Raw genomic sequence first — 23,753 nt, forward strand, 5'->3', positions numbered from 1 at the left:
GTCAGTCTATGACAGGTAGTCTCAGACAATATCTTGAGAAACCTCAGCCTTGATACTAGGTAGAGTCAGAGTACAAGTCCTCCAGAAGTCTCTGGAAATTCTATTGGTAAACTCAGGGAAAAGTAGCCAGGATGTAACTAAATCATTATATCTCTCAGCATTTTGGACCTTAATTTCAATCTCCAAGATGATAATAATAGTATCTCCCTGTCTACTTTATAATGATTCAATTTCATTTATCATGCTTCAGGACTTAGACTCAATATTTAAGAGAGATAAATGAATGCATCAGGGTCACTGTGCTTATGGGTAAGAAGACCTATAGAAACCTAGGTGTTGTAATTATAATCTGAAGTCTATTTCACATCTATACCATTAATACTAAACTATTACATTTTTATATAATATTTGCATATAATATTCTTTGGTATCTAGGTCTCATATAATTCCTCTGAAAGACACAAACATTCAAGATAAGGAAAGAAAAACTCAAGAGATGTTAAGCTACTTTGAAAAGGTCATACAGCTAATATATTATCTAAACAGTGGATTATCAAACCACTATGAGTCCCCAAAGAGGGTAGCAATAAGTTCTGTTGAGGCAAAGGATAGGAGAACATTTATCTATAGAAAAGATAATGTGTAGGCCTAACTATAGGCTAAGTCAGAGTTCTCCAAACAGACAAAGGATATACATGAAGGGGTGGTATTGTGAAAAGACAGAGGAACTAAAGGATGTGTGGAATTCAATAGATGGTGAATAGTTCAACAATGATGAGAGTTTATTGCTGGAAATGATAGGAGATAAAGGCTCAATAGGATAGAATGAAATTGGAGAGAACTTTGAATAGCCATTTGACAGAGTCTATCTCACAGGCTACTGTGGAAACTCCTAAGCTTCAAGTATGAAGTCAAATAGTACTCCATTATATGAATATATCACATTTTTGGTTACTCATTCACCTGTTAGTGGATATTTAGGTTTTCAGTTGCTGCTGCTGCTGCTAAGTCGCTTCAGTCGTGTCCGACTCTGTGCGACCCCATAGATAGCAGCCCACCAGGCTCCCCCGTCCCTGGGATTCTCCAGGCAAGAACACTGGAGTAGGGTGCCATTTCCTTCTCCAATGTATGAAAGTGAAAAGTGAAAGTGAAGTTAATCAGTTAGGTTTTCTACTTTGGAACTACTATGCATAGTGTTGCTAATAGCAATCATGTGTCACTGTTAACTTTTTTTTTTCCCCAGGAAAACCTTTTATTTATTTATTTATTTTGGCTGTTTGACCTAATAGTTTTCTTTCTTTCTTTTTATTTTATTTTTTAACTTTAAAATATTGTATTGGTTTTGCCATATATCAAAATGAATCTGCCACAGGTATATACGTGTTCCCCATCCTGAACCCTCCTCCGTCCTCCCTCCCCGTACCATCCCTCTGGGTCGTCCCAGTGCACCAGCCCCAAGCATCCAGTATCGTGCATCGAACCTGGACTGGTGACTCGTTTCATATATGATATTATACATGTTTCAATGCTAAAAAATATGGAACGCTTCACGAATTTGTGTGTCATCCTTGCACAGGGGCCATGCTAATCTTCTCTGTATGGTTCCAATTTTAGTATATGTGCTGCCGAAGCGAGCACCACTGTTAACTTTTTAAGTTCAATAACTTAATAACTTTTTAAGTGCAAATAGGAGATTAAATGAAAAATTACTTCATAAACTGTATAATTCTTGAATTAAATAATGATTATTCTGTGTATGACTGGGGAGAGAATAGTAGCTGGGAGACCCTGCTCTACGTAGGACATGGGGGCAAGGTCTCCTGCCACACCTAGTGTTTTGTATAAAATTCTCTGCCAACTAGTTTTATGGCACTAGGACTCCAATAACTGGTCTCAGGGGCACCATGAAATGGTCTCTGTAAATACCAAAGGCGAAATGTCTTCCTTTACCACATTGAGGAAGCACCACAAAAGGACTTCTTCCCTTTAGGGGATTACAAGGGGCCATCTGGCCTCAGACAGATTTAAATCCATTCATATAAGCTTCTCTCTGAGGAAATTACATGGGCTTTGTTTTTATAATATTGCAAAATTAACTTGACAGCATCCATTGCCATATAAAATGTGCCTCCTTATGCCCATCTGAAGTGTTTTTTGCTGAAGTTTAAATCCAATTCTTCTCATTTATTTTCTGTGAAGATAGAGAGCATTTGGCTAACAGTTTCTCATAAGCCATCATGGAATAAAAGACTGTTATTAGATTAACAAGCCTTTTCTTCTCTGGACTATTTAATCCCCTATGGCTATTTATTAGACCATTAATAGGAACTTTGGTTGCTGTCTGGGAAAACTCTACTGTCCAGATCTGGAGAGAAAGAGTAGGGGAAGAGGCCACATTCAATGGAAAATTTAACCTCAGTTTGAGGAGGGAAGAGTTACTGAACTTATTGAACTTAAAAAGTCAATAGTGATACTCAGATGCTATTAGCAACACTATTCATGATAGTTCCAAAGTAGCAACAACCTAAATATCCATTAACAGGTGAATGAATAAACAAAATATGATATATTTATATAATAGAGAACTACTTGGCAATAAAAAGGGATGAAATTACTGATACATGCAACAACACAGATGGACCTCAAAAACTGCCAGACACGAGACTATATATCATAGGATTCCATTCATTGAAATGTTCAGAAGAGGCAAATCTATACAGACAGAAAATCTCTAGTCTTGATTCTAGACCAAGTCTAGAATAACACACGGGGACTTACAACTCTACAGTGGTTGCCTAGGGACGGGAGATAAGTAGGTAACAGGAATGAACAGTTAAGGACACAAGGAATAATAATAGAAAAACTCTAAAACTGATTTATGGTAAACAGTAAAAAAGTCACAGAACTGTATGCTTAAAATAGCTGAATGTAAAATATGCCTCAAGAAAGTTATTTTTTAAAAAGTCCAGAGACAGTCTGTAGTAAAAAGAATACTGAACTAGGACTTCTGCTCCCAGTCCTGTAACTAACTAGCTGTGTAGTCTTGAGCATGCAACTTCCTCTCTTGAGCTGGAAGCTTTGTGCAAAATGAGGAAGATGGGCAATTTCACACTAATCATCCTTTCAGCTCTAGAATTCTGAGTCTAGATCTTCATGTGCTATGAAGTAGCAGCTTCATTCTTGCATTCTGTTTCCTTCTCGTGCCTGAGTATTTTTATGCAATATATGAATTTAATCTCATCTTTTTCTTGGGTCTGATTCTATAACTTTTAAAGACATCCTTACTTACTCTTATTTTTGCTTTGACATACTGTCTTGTTTTCAAAAGTATTTCGACAACCTATCAAGTATGTTGCTCCTCCAGACAGGATTCCAAGGTGGGGGGACTGCAGTGGGTAAAACACAGAAGGACACATGGCTCCCACTTTCAGTGAAGCCTCTCTGTCAAGTGGGGCTTTCACCTCACTGCAACATGATCTGAACCAGACCTTCCTAATTTATTGATGAGAATGTCATGTTGCATGAAATCAAAAGCCTTTCTAGAGTCCATATAGATAATATATATTTCTTCTTTATCATCTTGGACTGTCACTCTGTCATAGGAGGAAATTAAATTGGTCTGACACAATTTGCTCTTTACAAAGCCCTATTCTTTACCTCCTTACACTCTTTGAGGAGGCCAGCAACTGCTCACTTGCTCCAATAAAAAAGTTAAGCTTTAATCAATGCCCTCTCCTTCCTGTTTCCTCTAAGTGTCTCCTCGGTAGATTCACACTGCAAAGCCAAAAAGAAAGCATATAATTCTCATGCTTGGAAGAATATTTCTAAATAAAACAGATAACTGTATAGCACAGGGAACTCTACTGGGTGCTCTGTGGTGACTTAAGTGGGAAGGAAATCCTTAAAAGAGGGGATATATGAACACTGATTCACTTTGCTGTGCAGCAGAAACTAACACAACATTGTAAAGCAACTGTGTGTGTGTGTGTATGTTCAGTTGTATTCAACTCTTTATGACCCCATGGACTGTAGCCTTCCAGGTTCCTCTGTCCATGGGATTTTCTAGGCAAGATTACTAGAGTGGGTTGCCATTTCCTCCCCTCCAAGCAACAATAATCCAATAAAAATTCTTAGTACATAAAAAAAAAAAGGATATTTAGAACATTCAGGGAGGGAAAATATTGGGTTAGTCAAATGTTACAGAAAACTCAAATGAATGTTTTGGCCCACCCAATATTATGATGGACTACACGGGGAGACTGAGTTAACCTGAGAACTGAAGAGGGAAATGGTTGGTCATATAGGACCGTCCAACTTTCAGGATGGCTTGTACAACTGGATAGAAATGTTCATCTAGTCCACTCAGAAAGTTATATCCTTCTTCTGTTAATTATATCATATGAGCTTTAGAGTATATTTCATATAACAAATTCTATTAAATGAGATTAGAATCAAGATGAGTTCTTTTCACATGAGTTATGAAATATTAAAGTACATATCAAACCTGAACTGGAAGTTTAAAGGGTAGAAGAAAGGGGAGCTAGGGGAGGGGTAAATTAGGAGTTTGGGATTAACAGATACCTACTACTGTATGTAAAACAGATAAACAACAAAGTACTACTATATAGCACAGAGAACTATATTTAGTATCTTATAATAACTTATAATGGAAAAGAATCTGAAAAAGAATATGTAAATATAGCTGAATCACTTTGCTGTACACCAGAAACTAACACAACATTATAAGTCAACTAATACTTCAATTAAAAATTAAAGGATAGAAGACTTCACTCTTTGTTGCAACTATTCATGTCTGGCATTGTGTAAGAAAGCAGACATGGGCAGTACGTAAATAAATGAGCATGGTTGTGCCCCAATAAAGCTTTATTTATAAAACAAGCATCAGACTGGATCTCATCCATCAAGTGTAGTTTACTGTTACTTTCTATATTTTCTAAACATATGAAAATAAAATATGCTGGTAAATTTTAAGGACTGGATTGAAGGACTGCAGTCAGGGTTCATGGTGACCACTGTTCCACATCTGATTTAAAAGAGGTCACTCTGAATCTTTATTCTCGCCATATCTGTCTACTTCTTATTGACATCCTCCCCATTTCTAATTAGTGGTATATCATTCATCTACAAAGATGACAGGAACTAATCACTCAGCTATAGTCTGCCACAAGTTCAGTCTTTTTACCAAAACCATTATGCACACGAGAGACCACAGGCTAAGAAAATTTAGATATTTCCATTTTGTAAAAAAATGTGAAAAGTATCATGATTTTTCCCATTTCTGCCTTCTAGCCAGTACTTAATTCTTCTGGTTTTACTATGTACTTTGTTTAAATATTAGACAGGAAAGATGTGTGTGTACTTTAGCCCTTTGACAATCCAGCACTTTTGACTATTACAAATTTTCTGGAGATCTTTTAGGACTGTTTCTCATTGTGTGGAATGAATGTGTTTCTTTATCCCAAGTTCTTCCTGTATGCCCTGTTCTTGACATTAGTTCAAGTGTTAAATCATGAGCCAACAATAATAAGCATCCTTGCTTGCCATTCCCTGTAGGGTGCTGGGGAGAGAAGGTAGGGTGCTGTATTATACAGATTTCCATGCTGAGAGTTAGGAAAGGGTACTTAAGAGGCTTAAGTGACTGGAAATAAACAGAAAAAATCTTCTAAGTGGGGTGGATTAACAATTTTATTCAGTTGTGCAAGTTGTGCTCAAAGTTTAGGACCAAATGTCCCACAGAGTCAAAACCATTTACTATCTAGCTCTTTGCTGAAAAAGTCTGCTAACTGTTGAAATACAGGTTTGCCAGCAGTGAACACGAGAGATGTGGGTTCAATCCCCAGGTTGGGAAGATCCCCTGGAGTAGAAAATGACAACCTGCTCCAGAATTCTTGCCTGGAAAAATTCCAAGGACAGTGGAGCCTAGAGGGCTACAGTCCATGCGGTTGCAAAGAATTGGACATGACTGAGCACACATATACATATGCATGGTGATAGGTGCCAGGTGGAGCATTACACTGAATGTATCATGAGATGTAGCCTAGACGAGATGTGACTTGTCCCTAGTAAGAGGTGGATAACATGGTATATTGTCAAACTAGCAACAAAGAGACAACATGCGTTCTAAAACATTTGAGAACTTTGTCTCATGGGTATATAAAATACTGCTGGCAGGGCAGCACAGGTTCAGCTCAAGGATACAGCACTGAAGAATGAATGAAATAAAGTGATGCTGTGTGGACACTATTATAACTGTAAAAATGACTGTGTTATAATCATTTCTGACTTAGCCAGTATTGTTTCTCAGTCCCATTAAGTGCATTTAAATCCCTTTGAGAGTGCTGGCAAAAAAATCTAGTCTTGAAAACTGAATTATGAATATAAAAAATATTGAGAAGCCACTATTTTAAACTATTGTCTCAGCTCTCAACTCTAACTCATCTGAACTCTGTGACTAATCCAAATCACCCTCTGATCTAGAGAGTTCAGTGTACATTCAGGAAAATAAAGAGGGTGAATGAAACCTAACGAGCAAAAGGGTATTTTTCCTTTTTTGTCAAAGAGATGAGACTTCTCCTAAGGAAATGATCCCAAACTACTGAACCATGCCATGCTTTGGATCATGAAGGCCATATTTCTGTTGAACCTTTAAATTATCTGCCATCACATATCTGACAGTCTAAAAGAATGTGTGAGACTATCAGAAGGAACTGAATAGACAGAATTTTTTTTTTCAGGAACCAGACTGAAATGAAAACCATTAAGAAGTTTTTTGCAGACTAGCCAGGAATGTATGTGGGAAAAAAAGAGTAAGGGAATGTGGAGAGATACTTAGGTCTCTCTGCTTCCCCCAAATACCAACCACAACTGCACAAGACTTGGGGAGAGACTGAGAGAAGCAAAGAAAAAAAGGGGGAAAGGAGGATAAATTGGGAAAGGCACATGGGAGGAGCCCTCTGCCCTGCAAGAATTTATAGCTACTGAAAGAACAAGAGGAACACCCCACCCTCTCTCTTTCCCACCCTTCTTCCTCCCCCACCCCTCATAAACACTGAGTTTAGGAAGATAAGCTACTCAGACAGAAACAAACTATGACATTACTGAACTTCTTTGTCTTTCCTGTGGAACACACACATACACACACACATTCCCCAGCTAAATCTCTCAGAGAGCCTGGGATATGCACAGGGTGTGGCAATGACTGCATAGTTCAGCTTCTCAAAACAAAGCAAATCTTCACAGGCTCAGACATGCAGGGATATGAAAAACAAAAAAGGAAAGAGAAAGAAGAGACAGAGAGAAAAGAAAGGAAAGAAGGAAAGGAAGAAGGAAAGAAAGGTCAAATGCATTCTTTGTTAATTCTCCAGATTATCTTCTCTACCTTCCAGGGTGCCGGAGATCAAAAGTGTTTTAAAGACCAACTCATGGTCTATATCTAAAGCCAAGTCTACACACTACACAAAGAAATGAAGAAAACTCACAGAAATAATTGGTATGTGATGAAGGAACGCATGCAAAATTGTGATTGATCACATTGGCCACAAAGGCTCACCAGTCTCCAAACTGCTTGGAGTCAATTGTATTCTCTAGATCAGAGTGAGTCACTCTGGCTTACTAGGGTTTATTGTAATCCTTGGTTTACACTCCCTTCCCTACTCCCAAATCTTCCCGTACATCCAGTGCTATAGAAACAATGAGGCCACTGGCAGGTATCATTAGTCACCAAAGACAGAACTGGTGTCAATACAATCCTCTCACTGCTGTTATGACACTTCAACACCTGAAAGGTGGGGCAACCTCTATAGAGATTATTTTTAATCTTGATTAAAAATCTTGACAAGCATAACGTCTGCTGTGCTCTGAACTTCCTTGGTCCCTGTTTCATGTCACTTTCCATTTCCGCACTTTCTGTCCTTATTTGTACGTCCCTGCCATATTCCTTCCTGTCACCAAGGTCATATTTCTAAAAACTTTAAGATTGCTTTTATTGTTCCCAGAGCCATACCAAAAGATGCTATATAAATCTCACAGAAACACAAGTAATGGTACAAATGAAAAGAGCCTTTCTTTTCCCAATTTGCACAGTTACATCTAGTAATTTATCTCTCCTTTCCCTTAAATCTTCATTACACTTTTTAGCAGCACCATCACAGTGATACATGACCTGTTCTTGGACAAGGAAAGATTATTTGTATGCTGCAGTAAGCCCGGAAGGGAGGTTTGCACAATTCATACAGAAGACGGTTGCTTATCTGCCTCATGTTAAAGAATAGTTCATCTAAGAGATCACAGAGTAAGTTATTAGGAACATTAATGAGCTCTGGGTAAGAAGAAAAAAAAGCAAGCTCTGTCCTGGTTTCTGTCATCAAGCTATAATTTCTTTGCAAAGTATCTTTTCCCAATGGTAGATAGAGAACTGGGACTTCTGGTGCCAGCCAGGATGGAATGATCCCAGGGCAGCCTATCTCTCCTTCTCACTACAATCACAGACTCTCATTGAAATTCAAAAATCACTACTTCTGGGATTTCCCTGGCAGTCCAGTGATTAAGACTGCAGGGGCATTAAGACTGCCCCCAATGCAGGGGGCATGGGTTCAATCCCTGGTCGGGGAATCTAAAGATCCCACATGCCTTGTAGCCAAAATAATAATAATAATGTAAAAAAATTTTTTTAAAGACTTCCCTTTCCCCTACAGAAGGCGGGGCGGGGGAGGGGGGCGGGCGGTGGAAGCAAGCACTAACTCTTGCAAGCAGGAGGTAGTTGAAAAACAACTAGTTAAGCAGTGCAATCATGGAGGCCTGAAGGCAAAAGATGAAATTATTAAATTGTTGAAAGGGAAGAACTCTATACAGAATTCTATATATGTACAACCAAAATGTCCTTCAGGAATGAATGCAAAATAAAAAGATCACAACCCCAAGTATTTAACCAATCCTAAGTGTTTGCCCAAGTGAAAGGAAAATCTACATTCACCCAAAAACCTATATGTGAACACTTTGAACAGTTATATTCATAATAGCCCCAAGCTGGAAACCAAATGTTCCTCAATTGGGGAATGGATACACCAAGTGTAGTACACAATAGAAATACCACTCAGCAATAAAAGGAGACAAATTACTGATACAGGCAACAATATGGCTGGATCTCAGATGCATTATGCTGAATGAGAGAAGCCAGACCCAAAAGGATATACAAATGATTCTATTTGTATGGCATCTGGAAAAGGTAAATCTAAAGGGATGGAGTGACTGCCAGCAGTTAAAAGTGAGGGAAGGGCCTGACTACAAAAGCATACCTACAGGGAATTTTTCCCCCAATTATTGTGTATCTTGAATGTGGTGGTAGTTACACGCTTCTACGCATTTGTTAGAATTCACAAAACTATAATCATAAAGTGAGTTTTACTGTAAGTTTTACGTATTAAAAGAACAAATTGAAAGAAAGAGAACTTGAAGTCTTGATGCATTTTTCCTAAGGAAACTTTTGACAATTCAGTTATCTAACTCCGTGTACATACATATTCATAAGCAGAAAACTGAATCCCCACTATAAGGACAAACAGTCAAGCTTTAATTAAAAACTTTGTTATAAATAAACTAAAATCTATTTGGTCTTCAGATGTTTTGGGGAAAGTCCAGAAACCTTCAGAATAGAACAGTGCCACCAATGTCATCAATGCATGATTTTGACATAAATTTTAAAATTCTTGCTAATTATATAAACCTTTCCAATTCTATACACAAATATGGTTATATGGTGACAATATTTATTTCTGACCTGGAGTTTAAAAGAAACAGAAACCACAGTTGTTTGGGGGGTGGGATGGGAAGGAGGCTCAAGGAGGGGATATATGAATACATATAGCTGATTCACCACAAACTAACACAACATTTGTAAAGCAACTATATTTCAATAATAAAATAAAAATAAAAAATAGACACTCATAATTGTTGCCATACACATATTCACAATTATTATTCATTACTATTATTATTACTACTAGTACTACTACTACTGTTAAGGGGAAAAAATCAAAATCATGCAATTTAACTATGGGCTCAGTCTTGTTCTTTAACAGTGACCTAGCAAGTTTTTCTAATGCCTGCCATGCTGATTTATATTCTGCAGGGACTTGTGAAATAAAAATGTTAAAGATTAAACTTTAACCTACCCTGTCAAAGAGTGCAAAAAGTTGTCTCAAGACATCTGAAACAGGCAACTTCAAATACTCTGCAAATTCTTCAATTCCAATTTTTCCTCCTTTTGAGGAACTTGCAATAGCGGCATACTCATCCAAATGCTTTCGAATTCCATCCCAATCCAATCTAAACAAAGAGTTATGAAGACACGTTATTAGCCCTTCACAACCCACATGGACATTTTGTGAGTGCTATTTTATTCATGTGTCTGTGTTTGAAGTGTTAATATCTGAAAAGGAGAATAAAATGAATTATTTTAAAGCACATATTGGATATGATTACAGACTTCTGATTTTTTTTAAGAGTATTAGCATAACTGTAATTATCCCAAGTATCTGAGAGAAAGAAAAGTAACTGGGAGGATGAGCAATGTGGTAGGATAATAAATGATTCCTGAGAAGAAAACAAGGACTCACATTTTAATCTAAATAGTACTTAGTAAGTCAACAATACTTACTGAGTTGTTTTAAAAAAAAGATATAATTCTTGCTTTCAAGGTGTTTTCCAGCTGATAATGGGCTCACATTTCACAAAATGTTGTGATGGGGGATTCATTAGACTATGCACACTTCCTCCAATGTTAGTTATAAAAAACTTTAAAACCCTGGAAAATATACTGTGGCTTATATCACATCCTATAGAATTAAACAGGTGACTTAACACATACTTCTACATCTAAGTTCATTGACTAACTAAAGTTTTCATATCTATAGGAATATTGTAAAAATATAATATCACAACATTGTTATGTAGAAGATATAAATAGTATTTCCTACATCAATTATCAAAAAATATTCTTTTTAAATCTTATTTATTTCTATGTGGCTATGCTGGGTCTTTGTTGCTGGACTCAGGCTTTCTCTAGTTGTGGTGAGGGCGGATGCTATTCTTCATTGCGGTGCCTGGGCTGCTCATTGTGGTGGCTTCTCTTGTTGCAGAGCATGAGCTCTAAGGCACATGGGCTCCAGAGCTCAGGCTCAGTAGTTAATTGCCCGCGGGCTAAGTTGCTCCTTGGCATGTGGGATCTTCCCAGACCAGGGATCAAACCCATGCCCCCTGCACTGGCAGGCAGATTCTTAATTTAGACCACCACAGAAGCTCCCAAAATATTTTTTTTTATTTTTGAACTTTAATACAGTAACTGGTTCTGCAGCTCCCTCCAAGAGAGGATGCCAAGGTCTACTGAAGTAATAAATTCTGCAGATCCCTGATGCAGCTGAAAACAATGAACTGTAATCAGAGAGGGATGAGGAAGCTACACCTTCATACCATGAACTACAAAGGGAATGTTCTAAACAGTCTTAAACTAGATCATAAAATCACAAAGGAGTATTTTGCCTTAAAAAAAAAAAATTATGTGCCCAGAAGGAGAAGGTTGATCTAGGGAAGTATTTAAAATGTAATGATGATCAGAGTTGCTACTCTGCAAGTCAATTCCTATTTCACATGAGAAGTTCTGACCACCTCATGCCAGTACCATATAACTGTGCCATCCTTCTCTTTTTTTATATAGACCATTTTTAAAGTTTTTATTGAATTTTTAGAATATTGCTTCTGTTTTATGTTTTGATTTTTTGGCTGTGAGGCATGTGGGATCTTCACATCCCAACCAGGGGTGCACTCCAACTCCTGCATTGGAAGGCAAAGTCTTCACCACTGGACAGCCAGGGAAGTCCCTATGCCATACTTCTCATAAGAAGGTGGCAGGACTGACTGACTGCTCTGAGCCATTTCTGAGTAGAGAGGCAGATTTGTGCTGACCCATGTTTACTATCTCTTGTTCTCCCACTACTAACAAACATTTCTGAAGTAGCATTTCTTTAAAAAACAAAATTGTATAAACTAAATGGCTTTCCTAATAAACACCATGTAGGTTCTAGAGCTAGGCATTAATGAAACCAGAGAAAATAAACATACAGGATTTCAGATCTCTTTCAGACACCTTTAGGAAAGTGTGGTGATTTAAAAATATGCTTACTTCAATTTCCGGCTGATTTTGGTAAATTCCACCAACCCAGCTTCCATAGGCAGTGTCAACTGGCCAGCTGAAATCATCAATCTGCAGTCTTCGTAGGTGTGATCTGTTACTGGAATTTTCAGAGCTCTATAAAGTATTAAAAAGCAAACAAATTCAACTTTTTTAAAAAGGTGATGATTTTTCAGTAAGCTTGAATTGGTCAACAAACAGTAAATGGAAAAGTATTTACTACCTTTTGAACCAGTGGCTTTGGCTTGTTATTGCCAAAGACACATATTTCTTTACTTCACAGATTTACTGTGGCCCAAGTCAATCTCCTCATGTCTGTGTGCTCTGCCAGTTCACCAGTTTTGTGTTTTGACTACAATGATAATAGTAGTTGACTTCAGTCCATGGAAAGTAATGAGAAAACTTAAGTTCAAGACTCTATGGAGTCTTTTACCAGCTGTGGCACTTTTGGCACTTAACCTAAGCCTCACTGTTCTCATCTGTGCGTAGGAATAGTCACTTCCTCCACTGGGTTACTGTGGGCTTCCTTAGTGGCTCAGTGGTAAAGAATCCGCCTACAATGCAGGAGATGGCTGGAGCCACGGGTTTGATCACTGGGTCAAGAAGATCCCCTGGAGAAGGAAATGGCAACCCGCCATTTCCTTAAATAACCCTGGTTATTTCCTTAAAATAACCCTGGTTATTTTAAAGACCAACTAAGAATCCCTATGGACATGCTATTTAAACAGATAAATGACACCTAGATATTATAAGTGAATAGTTTATACAGATCACTAGTCATCTGCATTTTTTCATCTTTTAAGTTTGAAGATTGTCTTCTTGCTACCCAGCAATCTTCAACAAATACTGAACAGAACTGATAATAAGATCATATTTCTTACAAACCTAAACACCCTCCATCCTCAAAGAGGTGCACAACTCCAACCACCTCCCTCCTGCTCAGAGATCTACTAATAGGGAACCAGACTTGGCAAAAATACATATTAACAAGAACTTGAAAAGACACTTGATTGATGTTTGGCAAAACTAATACAATTATGTAAAGTTTAAAAATAAAATAAAATTAAAAAAAAAAATAAATAAAACCAAGGCTGGCAAATCCAAAAAAAAAAAGACACTTGAATGACAAGAAGAACACCTGTGCAGTACATAAATTTCCTGCAGATCCCTCTTGGCTAAAGTTTTATTCACACCTATTCAGTGACAATCATAACATTATGTCATCAGCTGTTATTTGATTTTGCTGAATCATGGCTAAGAACATTAAATTTTCAATGAATGCAATATAAAGAAACATTTTTTTCTTACCTGCAACTAAGCTGTTTTGATTAATAACTATTTGGTGTAAAAAATATGAAGAATTAAAAAACACTTCAGGAATTATAACAGTGAACAGAACAAAACAGTCAAGAACTTGGGCTTTGGTAACATGAAGTATGGCTCTGAATCCCAGTCAAGAGACTCTCACTTCCCTGGTGGCTCAGTGGTAAAGAACCTGCCTGCCAATGCAGGAGACCCAGGTTCAAGCCCTGGGTGGGGAAGTTCCCCTGGAGAAGGAAATGGCAACCCACTCCAGTATTCTTGCCTGGAAAATCCCATGGACAGAGGAGCCTGGCGGGCTACAGTCCATGGGGTCGCAGAAGAGTTGAACCTGACTTAGTGATGGAGCATGCATGCCAGAGACTCTCACTATCCACCATGGTCTTGAACAAAACACTTTGCCCTCAGAGCCTCTGTTCCTCACCTGTCTCAGAGCTGCTGTGAAGATTATGTTACATAACACAAGTAAATGGTCTAGCATAGCGCTTGGTAAATATTTATTGGTGGTCGACCACCATGATTTACTTTGACTTGGCTCTTTACCATTTCAAATGCATTCAACAAATACTTTCCTACTTGACTCTCATAATAACCAAAACCATGAGAAAGGCCAAGCAAGGATTAGAACTCCCACTTTTACACATGAGGAAAGGAGCCTTGGAGGGAACTTGTCCAAGCTTGTGCAACTAATTGAGGTCTTTCTTGCTTTTTTTTTTTTTTTTGGTCACCCTATGCAGCATATGGGATCTTAGTTCCCCAAACAGGAATTGAACCCGCACCACATGTGCTGGAAGCATGGTGTCCTAACTACTGGACCACCAGGGAAATCTGCTTCCTTATTCTTTATCCAAGGCCCTTCTACCTCCATGCCTCCAAATCCAGGAAAAGGATGCTTAAACAAATCCTTCCTCTGTTTTTAGGCACACACAAAAAAATGTTTTTAGACATTTCAGGAAGCCAAAATATCTCATATAAATTATGTCATTTCCTTATACTTATCTTCCTTCCTAACTTTTGGACATAAGCTACTATGAAAACACAAGGGAAGAGGGAAGAAAACAATATCAAAGCAAATTTTGTAGCTGCTCAAGAAACTAGGTAAATCAACTACCTGCTGGGACATACCGTAACAAAACTTTTTCAGCCAAAGACTTAGACATTTATTTTTTTGAAAATAAAGTTAGTTTCCTGTGAAGTATTAATATATATAATATACATAAACATACTGATATAATGTATATAATCTTGTTTATAATGCCAAATTCAGCTATGAAGCTAAATTCAGAGTTCTCATTGCATTTTCACTAAGAGAATAAATACAGCTGGTTTATTAGCTCCAAACCCACTGCTGGACATGACTGAGGGAGGTGGTGCTGGGAAAGCGTGTACACACCTGGAGGGCTCTGAGACTGCCTGGGTGGTGAGGACAGTATTGGGTTGGCAAAAAAGTTCATCAGGGTTTTTGAGAAAAAATGAACTCAATATAACACTCTTTCATTATAGGAGGAGAGGTAATTTATATAATCAGAAGAGCAATCAGTTAAAACTCCTTTATGTGCAGGAAAACACTTGGCTTATGTTTTGCAGTTTCTAAATCCTAAATTATAGCCATCCCCTTAGTGAGGGTGACTTTTCCCCTTTTTTAGGCAGCTAGTGCATTCCTTGCAGACTTTTTCCTTTTCAGTGCTGTAATCATTTATGCCTTTGAAACACCCAACCTCAGCAGCTACATGGAGGCTGAGAGGATAGAAGGTGGGTCATGGCACGAACGGCTCAGACCATCTTTGGCTGATGGTGACAGGCCAGGTTGGGGGAATCCATCCTTTGGAAGTCACTGGCTGGTTTCTTCTGGGTCATGTACCCTTCCTGCTCCCATTCTGGCAGAGGCACGTTACCAATAGTTTGGGGTTACATCTGGGAAAATATTTATAGACTGTCTTACTGACTACATTCCTGGGCACATTCTTTTTCCTTACCAAAATGAGTTGGGGAATGAGGCCCTCAGAAAGAAAAAACAAAAACTTCAAACAATAGTAAATGTCATTTACCAATAATTTAAAAACTATTTACTGATTACAATCACATATAGATACTTACTCTGCCATTACATTCCGGATTGTACTGGCAAAAAGGACAGGATCACGTCTTTCTTCATCACTTGGTACTTGAACAGGCATAAACTGAAAGGCAAATAAACCTTTCCATTACAATTGTGAGGCCTAATACTTTAATTGCTAAATAAATTAGTTTATAAGCTGTCATTATATGAAATCCCCTGCCTTTCTAGCACACAGGTTACAAGATAAAATGTAAAGAACACACTGTCCTTGGACTCAGGAGATGTGAATTCAAGCTCTGGGTCTTTCTGTATGTTAACTATTATGACCTTTAAGTTTTCTGAACTGTCTCCTCAACTCTAAAAAGAGGGCTATGATCACCCACATCCCTGGTTGTGGTGAGGATGAAATGAGTCAATGTCTGGAATTCTGGAAGTCGTAAAGCTGAAACTGCTCAGATCTTATTCTCAAAGCTGCCTTTTCTCCCACCCAGCCTTTGTGTTTGAAAATGTTATTAGGAATAGCACTTTGTTTTTTGCAGTTTATCTTCTCTATCCATTCCTATATCAGTCATACTTTATCACTTGATCAAATTTTGTTTTATCATTTCTTCTGCTTGTTTTTTAACCCTATGTGGGCTTTCTATCTTTTGTCTAACATCATGTTTTCCTTTATCATTTTAAATTTTACTTTTTTTCTCCACGTGATATTCTGTGATACCTCATTGATACTACCCTTGTTTTTGATTATAGTCTTCTAACATTAACAAGGTTCTGGTACTGTATTTAAGTCATTTTAGATTTTTTGAGCACCTACTATGTATCAGGTAAGAACAGGACCCTAACTCCTGCTCTAAAGAAGATACATATCTTAATAGGGTAGACTGACACAACACACACGAACTATCATTACCCTTAATGATAGGGCTTAATTAACTTACTTAAAGTTATATAGGTCACATGACCAGGATTCAGCCCAAGGCCTGTCATATTTTACAACTCTCCTGGAGTCTGAGCATGAGTGACAGGAAATGATTAATTTGGTCAAGGGGCTGGAAAAAGCAATCAAAGAGGTTTTACAGAAAAGCGAACACTTGATCTTGAGTTTTTGAGGATAAGCATGATCTTGTCAATAGCTGCCGTTGCTAAGTCGCTTCAGTCGTGTCCGACTCTGTGCAACCCCATAGACGGCAGCCCACCAGGCTCCCCCATCCCTGGGATTCTCCAGGCAAGAACACTGGAATGGGTTGCCATTTCGTTCTCCAATGCATGAAAGTGAAAACTGAAAGTGAAGTCACTCAGTCGGCCCGACTCTTGGAGTGGATAACCAAAGGGGAAGAGGCTCAGAGTTTTTGAGCAGTAACTTCGGTGGCAGGGAGTGGATAACCAAAGGGGAAGGGGCTCAGAGCAGGGAGGAGCCCTGGAGACAACTGCAATCAACGTGAGTGATGGTAATAACATGAGCAGAGGGAGGGAGGATATAGAGGCCAGAATGGACCCAAGGGACATTTTTAGGATAAAATGGACAGAAACCATAGGATAATGTCACTTTACTTCTCACATTTTTTTTTTTAACATCCTCTCCAAGAGGACAATGTCACAGTGCGGAGACAGCATGGGCCTGGGTTGACGCCTTGGCTCTGCTATGCGAGATCCTGGAAAAGTCATTTAGCCTTTATAGGCCTCAATTACCTCTAGTGTCAAAGGAAAAAAATTGACTAGATTCCGTCCTTTTCAACTGGACTTCTAAGTCTAGCTTTTCACTTAGTACCCAGTCATTCTTTAAGCTGGAAAAATAAACTAAGCCACCAGAGGTCCCCACATCACTTATATATCCAGAGCAACAAACAATGCAAATAAATATTTCCAAAAGTTCCCTCCATCATGTTCAGGTTAAAATCTCTTACAGTTGCTTAGGATAAAATCCAAGGGAGAAAACTATGTTAAAAGAGATGTTCACAGAAAAACTAACAAAATAATATGATCAATTAAAATTTTAAATTGTCGAATAACTATTCATTTTTAAAAAGCCAAAGGATCATTTATAATACACTTGATTGGTGGGTCATAAAAGCACATACTGAAAACCCTAAAAAAATAAATTGCTGTTACACTGCTAACCGAACACAATACAATGAACTATGAGTTTGGTTGCTTTTAGTGCTGGAAGTATTTTCCACAAAAACAAATTCCACTGAGAGTCCAAAATAATTAACAGTCTGGATTTGACACTCATAGGTCTTGGAGGCCCCCAACCCTTCTGAGAAGCCATTCAGTGGAAATTCTAATAAGTCACTTCTCCTTGGAGAAGACTTTGTCCTCTATATCACATTTCCAATTTGTACAAAGTCATTCAAGGTTCACTGCATTAACATATCTTTTATTTGGAAGGAAGATCAGCCAGAGAGAGGGTAACATGATTGCCATTATCTATCACTGAACCCTAATACACACCTAAATACCCCAGTGACCCCAACCACAAATTTTCTACCACAAAGTTTCTACCTTTATCTTCTCTTGCTATCCTCAGTATCCACACTGATGGCCTATCTTGATTTCACAGCCCCTTCACCTGGCCATAGATACCCTTCTCAACCCCGCCTTGGCCATTCTGACAAGGTTTTCCATGAGACTTTCTCATTATCTATCAGTGTTTACTCCTCCCTTAACCTAGTCATGCAGAAACTCCAAGAACCTGATGGTCTCTCTCAGCACCTATTCATCCCTCTCTATCCACCCCCTCCTGGCAACATCTGTCTGCCTGTCTACACTGGACTTTGGGAGTCAGACACTTCTATATGACCTTTCTGTCACCTAAATCTGCCACTCCCGCCATATGCAGGGTGCTAATCACATGCTCAGTCACCTCTCCTGATCCTGCCTTCCTACTCCTGTTAGAGTGATGCTAACTGAGAGATGCTCAGCAAAAGTACAAAACCTCATTGGCTGAGGCTACTACAAACTCATGTTCAAGTCCTTGGAGCTGCTTGAAAAATTATGTAATTTCTCAAGGTGACCATGCTGGCTCCAAATATAAAAGTACTTTTTTGGGAATTCCCTGGCAGTCCAGTGGTTAGGATGCCACACTTCCACTGCAGGGGACATGGGTTCAATCTCTGGTCAGGGAACTAAGATCCCACATGCTGCAATGAGACAAAAAATTTTTTGGTTTATTATATTGAAGATCTTTTATCCTTCTAGTTTGTGCAGGTGGGCCAAAATATGTGATCTTAACACCAAGTCTATTTTTTTTTTTTTTTATTGTCGATGTGATGGGTGAGGATCAAGTTATTTAAATCGAACCTCACTGGTACTTGGAAGTCCTCTTATATCCCTCTTTGACCTGCTGCCGTCCTATTTTCCTGTTTCAAACATGGTCCTTGTGTCTCAAGTTGCAATTCCACTTTCATTTCAATGACACTTCATTTTCAACTTTAGAAAGAAGACAGTGAAGGAGTTCAGGACATGCCACACCAAATATGCCTCTTAGATATATTGATTATTTTAAGCTGAAGACACTTAAAAACAGCAATGGAGGGAGAGGCTTTCTCTAAATTCCCCTTATCTGCCTATGACAGATCTTACAAAAGGAACTTAATTGTCCTAAATCTCCTCCTAGGGAGTTTCATCATACAGGCAAGACTGACTCTCATCAGAGGGGAGGAGACCAGAAGGCAACATCACACCCAGACAAACTTTATCACACACCATCACATCTCCCATCTCTTCTAAGAGCCTACTGTTCTTTCTTAAAAATCATTTATTCTCCCCTAAGTGGCCTATGCCCTTCCCTCCCTTGCTTTCATTATTAATAATAAGGTATGCTGCTGCTGCTGCTGCTAAGTTGCTTCAGTCACGTCTGACTCTGTGCGACCCCATAGACGGCAGCCCACCAGGCTCCCCCATCCCTGGGATTCTCCAGGCAAGAACATTGGAGTGGGTTGCCATTTCCTTCTCCAATGCATGAAAGTGAAAAGTGAAAGTGAAGTCAATCAGTTGTGTCCAACTCTTCGTGACCCCATGGACTGCAGCCTACCAGGCTCCTCTGCCCATGGGAAATAATAAGGTACTCAAATCTCAGTTTTTTTGGGTATTCACTTTTTATCCCCTGTGATGCCCTTGTGCATACCATATGGAAAGTTAATAAATCTGTATATATCTTTTCTGCTGTTAATCAGCCTGTTGTCAGTCTATTTCATAGACCCAGGAATCGAACCTGGATAGGTAGAGGGAAATCTCTCCTCCCCTACAGCATCCCATGTGAACTTCAATTCACTTTCCCATTGCACCTGAGATAGACTCCCCAGGTCCATTCCCCTCCTCACTGCAATCTTCTCTCCTCCCTTACTCTATTTACTCTGTACCATTTTGACCCAGACGAGGAGGAGGTCAGAGTCTAACTGGACTGCTTCCCACACTAGCATCCTTTGTACTTTTGGTCCCAAAAGTACCTCCTCAAGGGCCTTAGACTCCACACAAGATTAAGCCCCAATTCTCCCAAGCATTGTTTAAGGCTCTCTGTTACCCAGAGCCAGTCTTTTGCATGAATACTCTGAACCAGTAAAGCTGGTTTATTCGTTATTTAATGACCACATGAGCACATTCCTTTCTATTAAATAAATGATGACAAGAGGCAGATTGATTAGTAATGATACTACAATCAATCTTTTCCTCCTCTAAGTAACAGAAAAGGATTTTAACAGATGAATCTTAAGAAATGTGCAGTTCTTTGAAATAGTGCCATTTGCAGAGATGTAGATAGACCTAGAGCTTGTCATACAGAGTGAAGTAAGTCAGAAAGAGAAAAACAAACACCATATAATATCACTTATATTTGGGATCTAAAAAAATGGTACAGATGAACTTATTTGCAAAGTTTGCAAAGCAAAAACAGTCATAAGCATTGGACCACCAGGGAAGCCCCTTGCGAGAGTCTTAAGCCATGGTGCGCATATACTTAGTGCCTGGTGGGCCTCTGGGATACATTTTGCAATTACAGCCCACCAGTGAGGGATTCGGAGAAGGCGACGGCACCCCACTCCAGTGCTCTTGCCTGGAGAATCCCACGGACGGAGGAGCCTGGTGGGCTGCAGTCCATGGGGTCTCGAAGAGTCTGACACAACTGAGCGACTTCACTTTCACTTTTCACGTTCATGCATTGGAGAAGGAAATGGCAACCCACTTGTGTTCTTGCCTGGAGAATCCCAGGGACGGGGGAGCCTGGTGGGCTGCCGTCTATGGGGTCGCACAGAGTTGGACACGACTGACACGACTTAGCAGCAGCAGCAGCAGTGAGGAATTAACATATTCAAAAGTCATAAAGTAGCTAGGAGTCCCCTGGGTGAAAGGCAGACTCATAAACTTCAAATTACAATTAAAATAAGAATTTGGGCTTCCGGGTGCGCAGTGGTAAAGAATCCATCTGCCAGCGAATGAGATGCAGGTTTGATCCCTGAGTTGGAAGACTCCCTGGAGAAGGAAATGGCAACTCACTCCAGTATTCTTGCCTGGGATCCCACGGACAGTGGAGCCTGGTGGGCAACAGTCCATGGGGTCACAGAAGAGTTGCACACGACTGAGCAACTAAACAACAACAACAAAAACCAGAATACCCAATTTGAACTCCACAAATTTCCATCTTCAATTCTTACACCTCAAATCCCTACCTATTCAGCTGTTTTCAACTGGTTGAAAGCTGTTTTGAGTGTGAAGTCATCGAACAAAGGATATATTCTTTGCTTTGCAGAAAATATTATCTGAATGGTCTAAGAACTGGTAGGAGGATGCAAATGCTGTAATTGAAAAGAAAGAAAGCGAGCCCCGACCCAGAAAGGAAATGTGGTAACAATGGTCAGGGCAAAAGCACGAGGAATTTGCATACCTCTGTTGTAACAGAATTTGACCACTGATATGTGTGCTAGACGAAAAAAATGAACAGTTCTGTGTGCATTTCCACATCTACTGCCAGATCTTAGCTAAAGAGGGGTAACTTAAGAGGAAGGAACTCTATATATAGTTATATAGTTATAGGCTCCTCTGTCCATGGGATTTTCCAGGCAAGAATACTGGAGTGGGGTGCCATTGCCTTCTCCGATATATAGTTATATAGTTATATATATAGTTATAGATATATATATATATGAGCTTCCCAGGTGGCTCAGTGGTAGTGAATCTGCCTGCAATGCAGGAGACCTGGGTTTGATCCCTGGGTCAGGAAGATCCTCTGGAAAAGGAAAAGGCAACCCACTCCAGTATTCTTGCCTGGAAAATCTCATGGACAGAGGAGTCTGGCAGGCTACAATCCATGGGATCACAAAGAGCCAGACATGAATGAGTGACTTCTCACACACATATATAAAAACAGTATCTCTGAATTTGCAGGGAAGATAGTATGGCTGTTTTATGTTTGGGTTTTCTTTTCCTTTTTTGATTAAGAAAACAGGGCTAGCTATCTGAGAAGCTATTCAAGAAGGAAGAGCAGTGCTCAGAGTACTTAGAAGTAATAAGATATTTCTTCCCAACAAGGTTTCCCAAAATGCTATTCTATGGAACACTGGTTCTAGGAGCTTTCCAGAGAGAAAAGGGGTTCAGTGGTCAAACATTTCAAAGGCACTGAGAAGTCTCAGAAAAAGAAATCTGATTAATTTGCTTCTCCTCATACTTTCTAAACTTATTAGGATACAGATGAATAAATTTGTATATATCTTTTCCGCTGTTAATCTGCTTGTTGTCAGTTTATTTCATAGACTCAGGAAATTGAACCTGTTTCTCTAGAAACATCTAAGATCTAGTGTTTTCTGGTCACATGGAAAGATACTGAGCTGGTTTAAAAGTGGGGAAGTGTGACATGTAATTAATAAACAAGTATTTTCATGGCAGGCAAGCAACTTGCAAGTCTCAAGAAAATTTCATTGTAGTCAAACTCACTCTGACATAATTTGAGCTCCTACAACATTTGGCATTATTGACATCTAAATGGCTGAATAACCAAGCTATCCAACAAGGTAAAATAAGATTCTTATAACTTAAATTCCACAGTCTTGTCACTTAGAGCACTGGCCCCCACTCAGGACTCTGAATTACATATACAAACTTAGGGTTTTCATTACAAAAGCTGTGGATGCAATTGGAAAATCCAAGCAAAAATCTGGAGAACCACTATTGTGATCCTCTATTCAGAAGCTACTTAAGGGTATCACCAAAGCCAACAAGATTCTGAACTCAAAGGCCCATTATTCCATGTCATCCCTAGAAACTAAGCAGAGTTCTTGGAATCAATCTTCAAAGTCTTAAAAATCTGGTCAGAATTTTCAGAACATTCTAATTACTCCTCCACTCCCCACCTGCCACTGTCACTGAACGTGAAAAAGTGTCCTGTGAATGATGATATGAGCTACCTTTATGGCTCTTCTGCCTTAATGGCTCACATAACACGATTTCTTCAGGTTTTCCATGTACAGACTATTCTAAAAATGAGAGTTTTTGACTCTGTATCTCTCTCACAATCTCTCAGATTTCACGGAACATAAATCTTCAAGAAGCTGAGGGGTTCCACCAGCTACTGTAGCTCCTTTGGTCAAGATGTGAAGGCTTATCATGAAACTTGGCAGAGGTCAGCATTCAGTTCAGTTCAGTTGCTCAGTTGTGTCTGACTCTTTGTGACCCCATGGACCACAGCATGCCAGGCCTCCCTGTCCATCACCAACTCCTGGAGTTTACCCAAACTCATGTCCATTGAGTCGGTGCCATCCAACCATCTCATCCTCTGTCGTCCCCTTCTCCTCCAGCCCTCAATCTTTCCCAGCATCAGGGTATTTTCCAATGAGTCAGCTCTTTGCATCAGGTGGCCAGAGTATTGGAATTTCAGCTTTAGCATCAGTCCTTCCAATGAACACTCAGGAATGATCTCCTTTAAGATGGACTGGTTGGATCTCCTTGCAGTCCAAGGGACTTTCAAGAGTCTTCTACAACACCACAGTTCAAAAGCATCAATTCTTCAGTGCTCAGCTTTCTTTATAGTCCAAATCTCACATCCATACATGACCACTGGAAAAACCATAGCCTTGACTAGACGGACCTTTGTTGGCAGAGTGATGTCTCTGCTTTTCAATATGCTATCTAGGTTGGTCATAACTTTCCTTCCAAGGAGTAAGTGTCTTTTAATTTCATGGC

General features: G+C 39.2%; 1 protein-coding gene and 2 non-coding genes across 4 annotated transcripts in view; 1 reads left to right on the forward strand and 2 right to left on the reverse strand.

The window, feature by feature from the left end:
• Positions 1-23,753, reverse strand: part of LPCAT2 (lysophosphatidylcholine acyltransferase 2) — a 72,638-nt gene that overhangs the window by 30,202 nt on the left and 18,683 nt on the right. For both annotated transcript variants that reach the window (XM_070388417.1, XM_005890933.3), the window contains 3 exons: positions 15,623-15,705; positions 12,197-12,322; positions 10,191-10,344 (listed from right to left, as the gene is read on the reverse strand). In XM_070388417.1, the coding sequence (XP_070244518.1) occupies positions 10,191-10,344; positions 12,197-12,322; positions 15,623-15,705 (363 nt within the window). The remainder of the gene's footprint in view (positions 1-10,190; positions 10,345-12,196; positions 12,323-15,622; positions 15,706-23,753) is intronic.
• On the reverse strand, positions 1,532-1,638 carry LOC138991892 (U6 spliceosomal RNA). The gene has a single exon (XR_011467787.1). It is a non-coding gene; the product is annotated as a U6 spliceosomal RNA (small nuclear RNA).
• TRNAG-GCC (transfer RNA glycine (anticodon GCC)) lies at positions 13,675-13,746 on the forward strand. The gene has a single exon. It is a non-coding gene; the product is annotated as a tRNA-Gly (tRNA).

The sequence above is a fragment of the Bos mutus genome, chromosome 18 (assembly GCF_027580195.1).
Source record: "Bos mutus isolate GX-2022 chromosome 18, NWIPB_WYAK_1.1, whole genome shotgun sequence".
NCBI lineage: Eukaryota > Metazoa > Chordata > Mammalia > Artiodactyla > Bovidae > Bos > Bos mutus.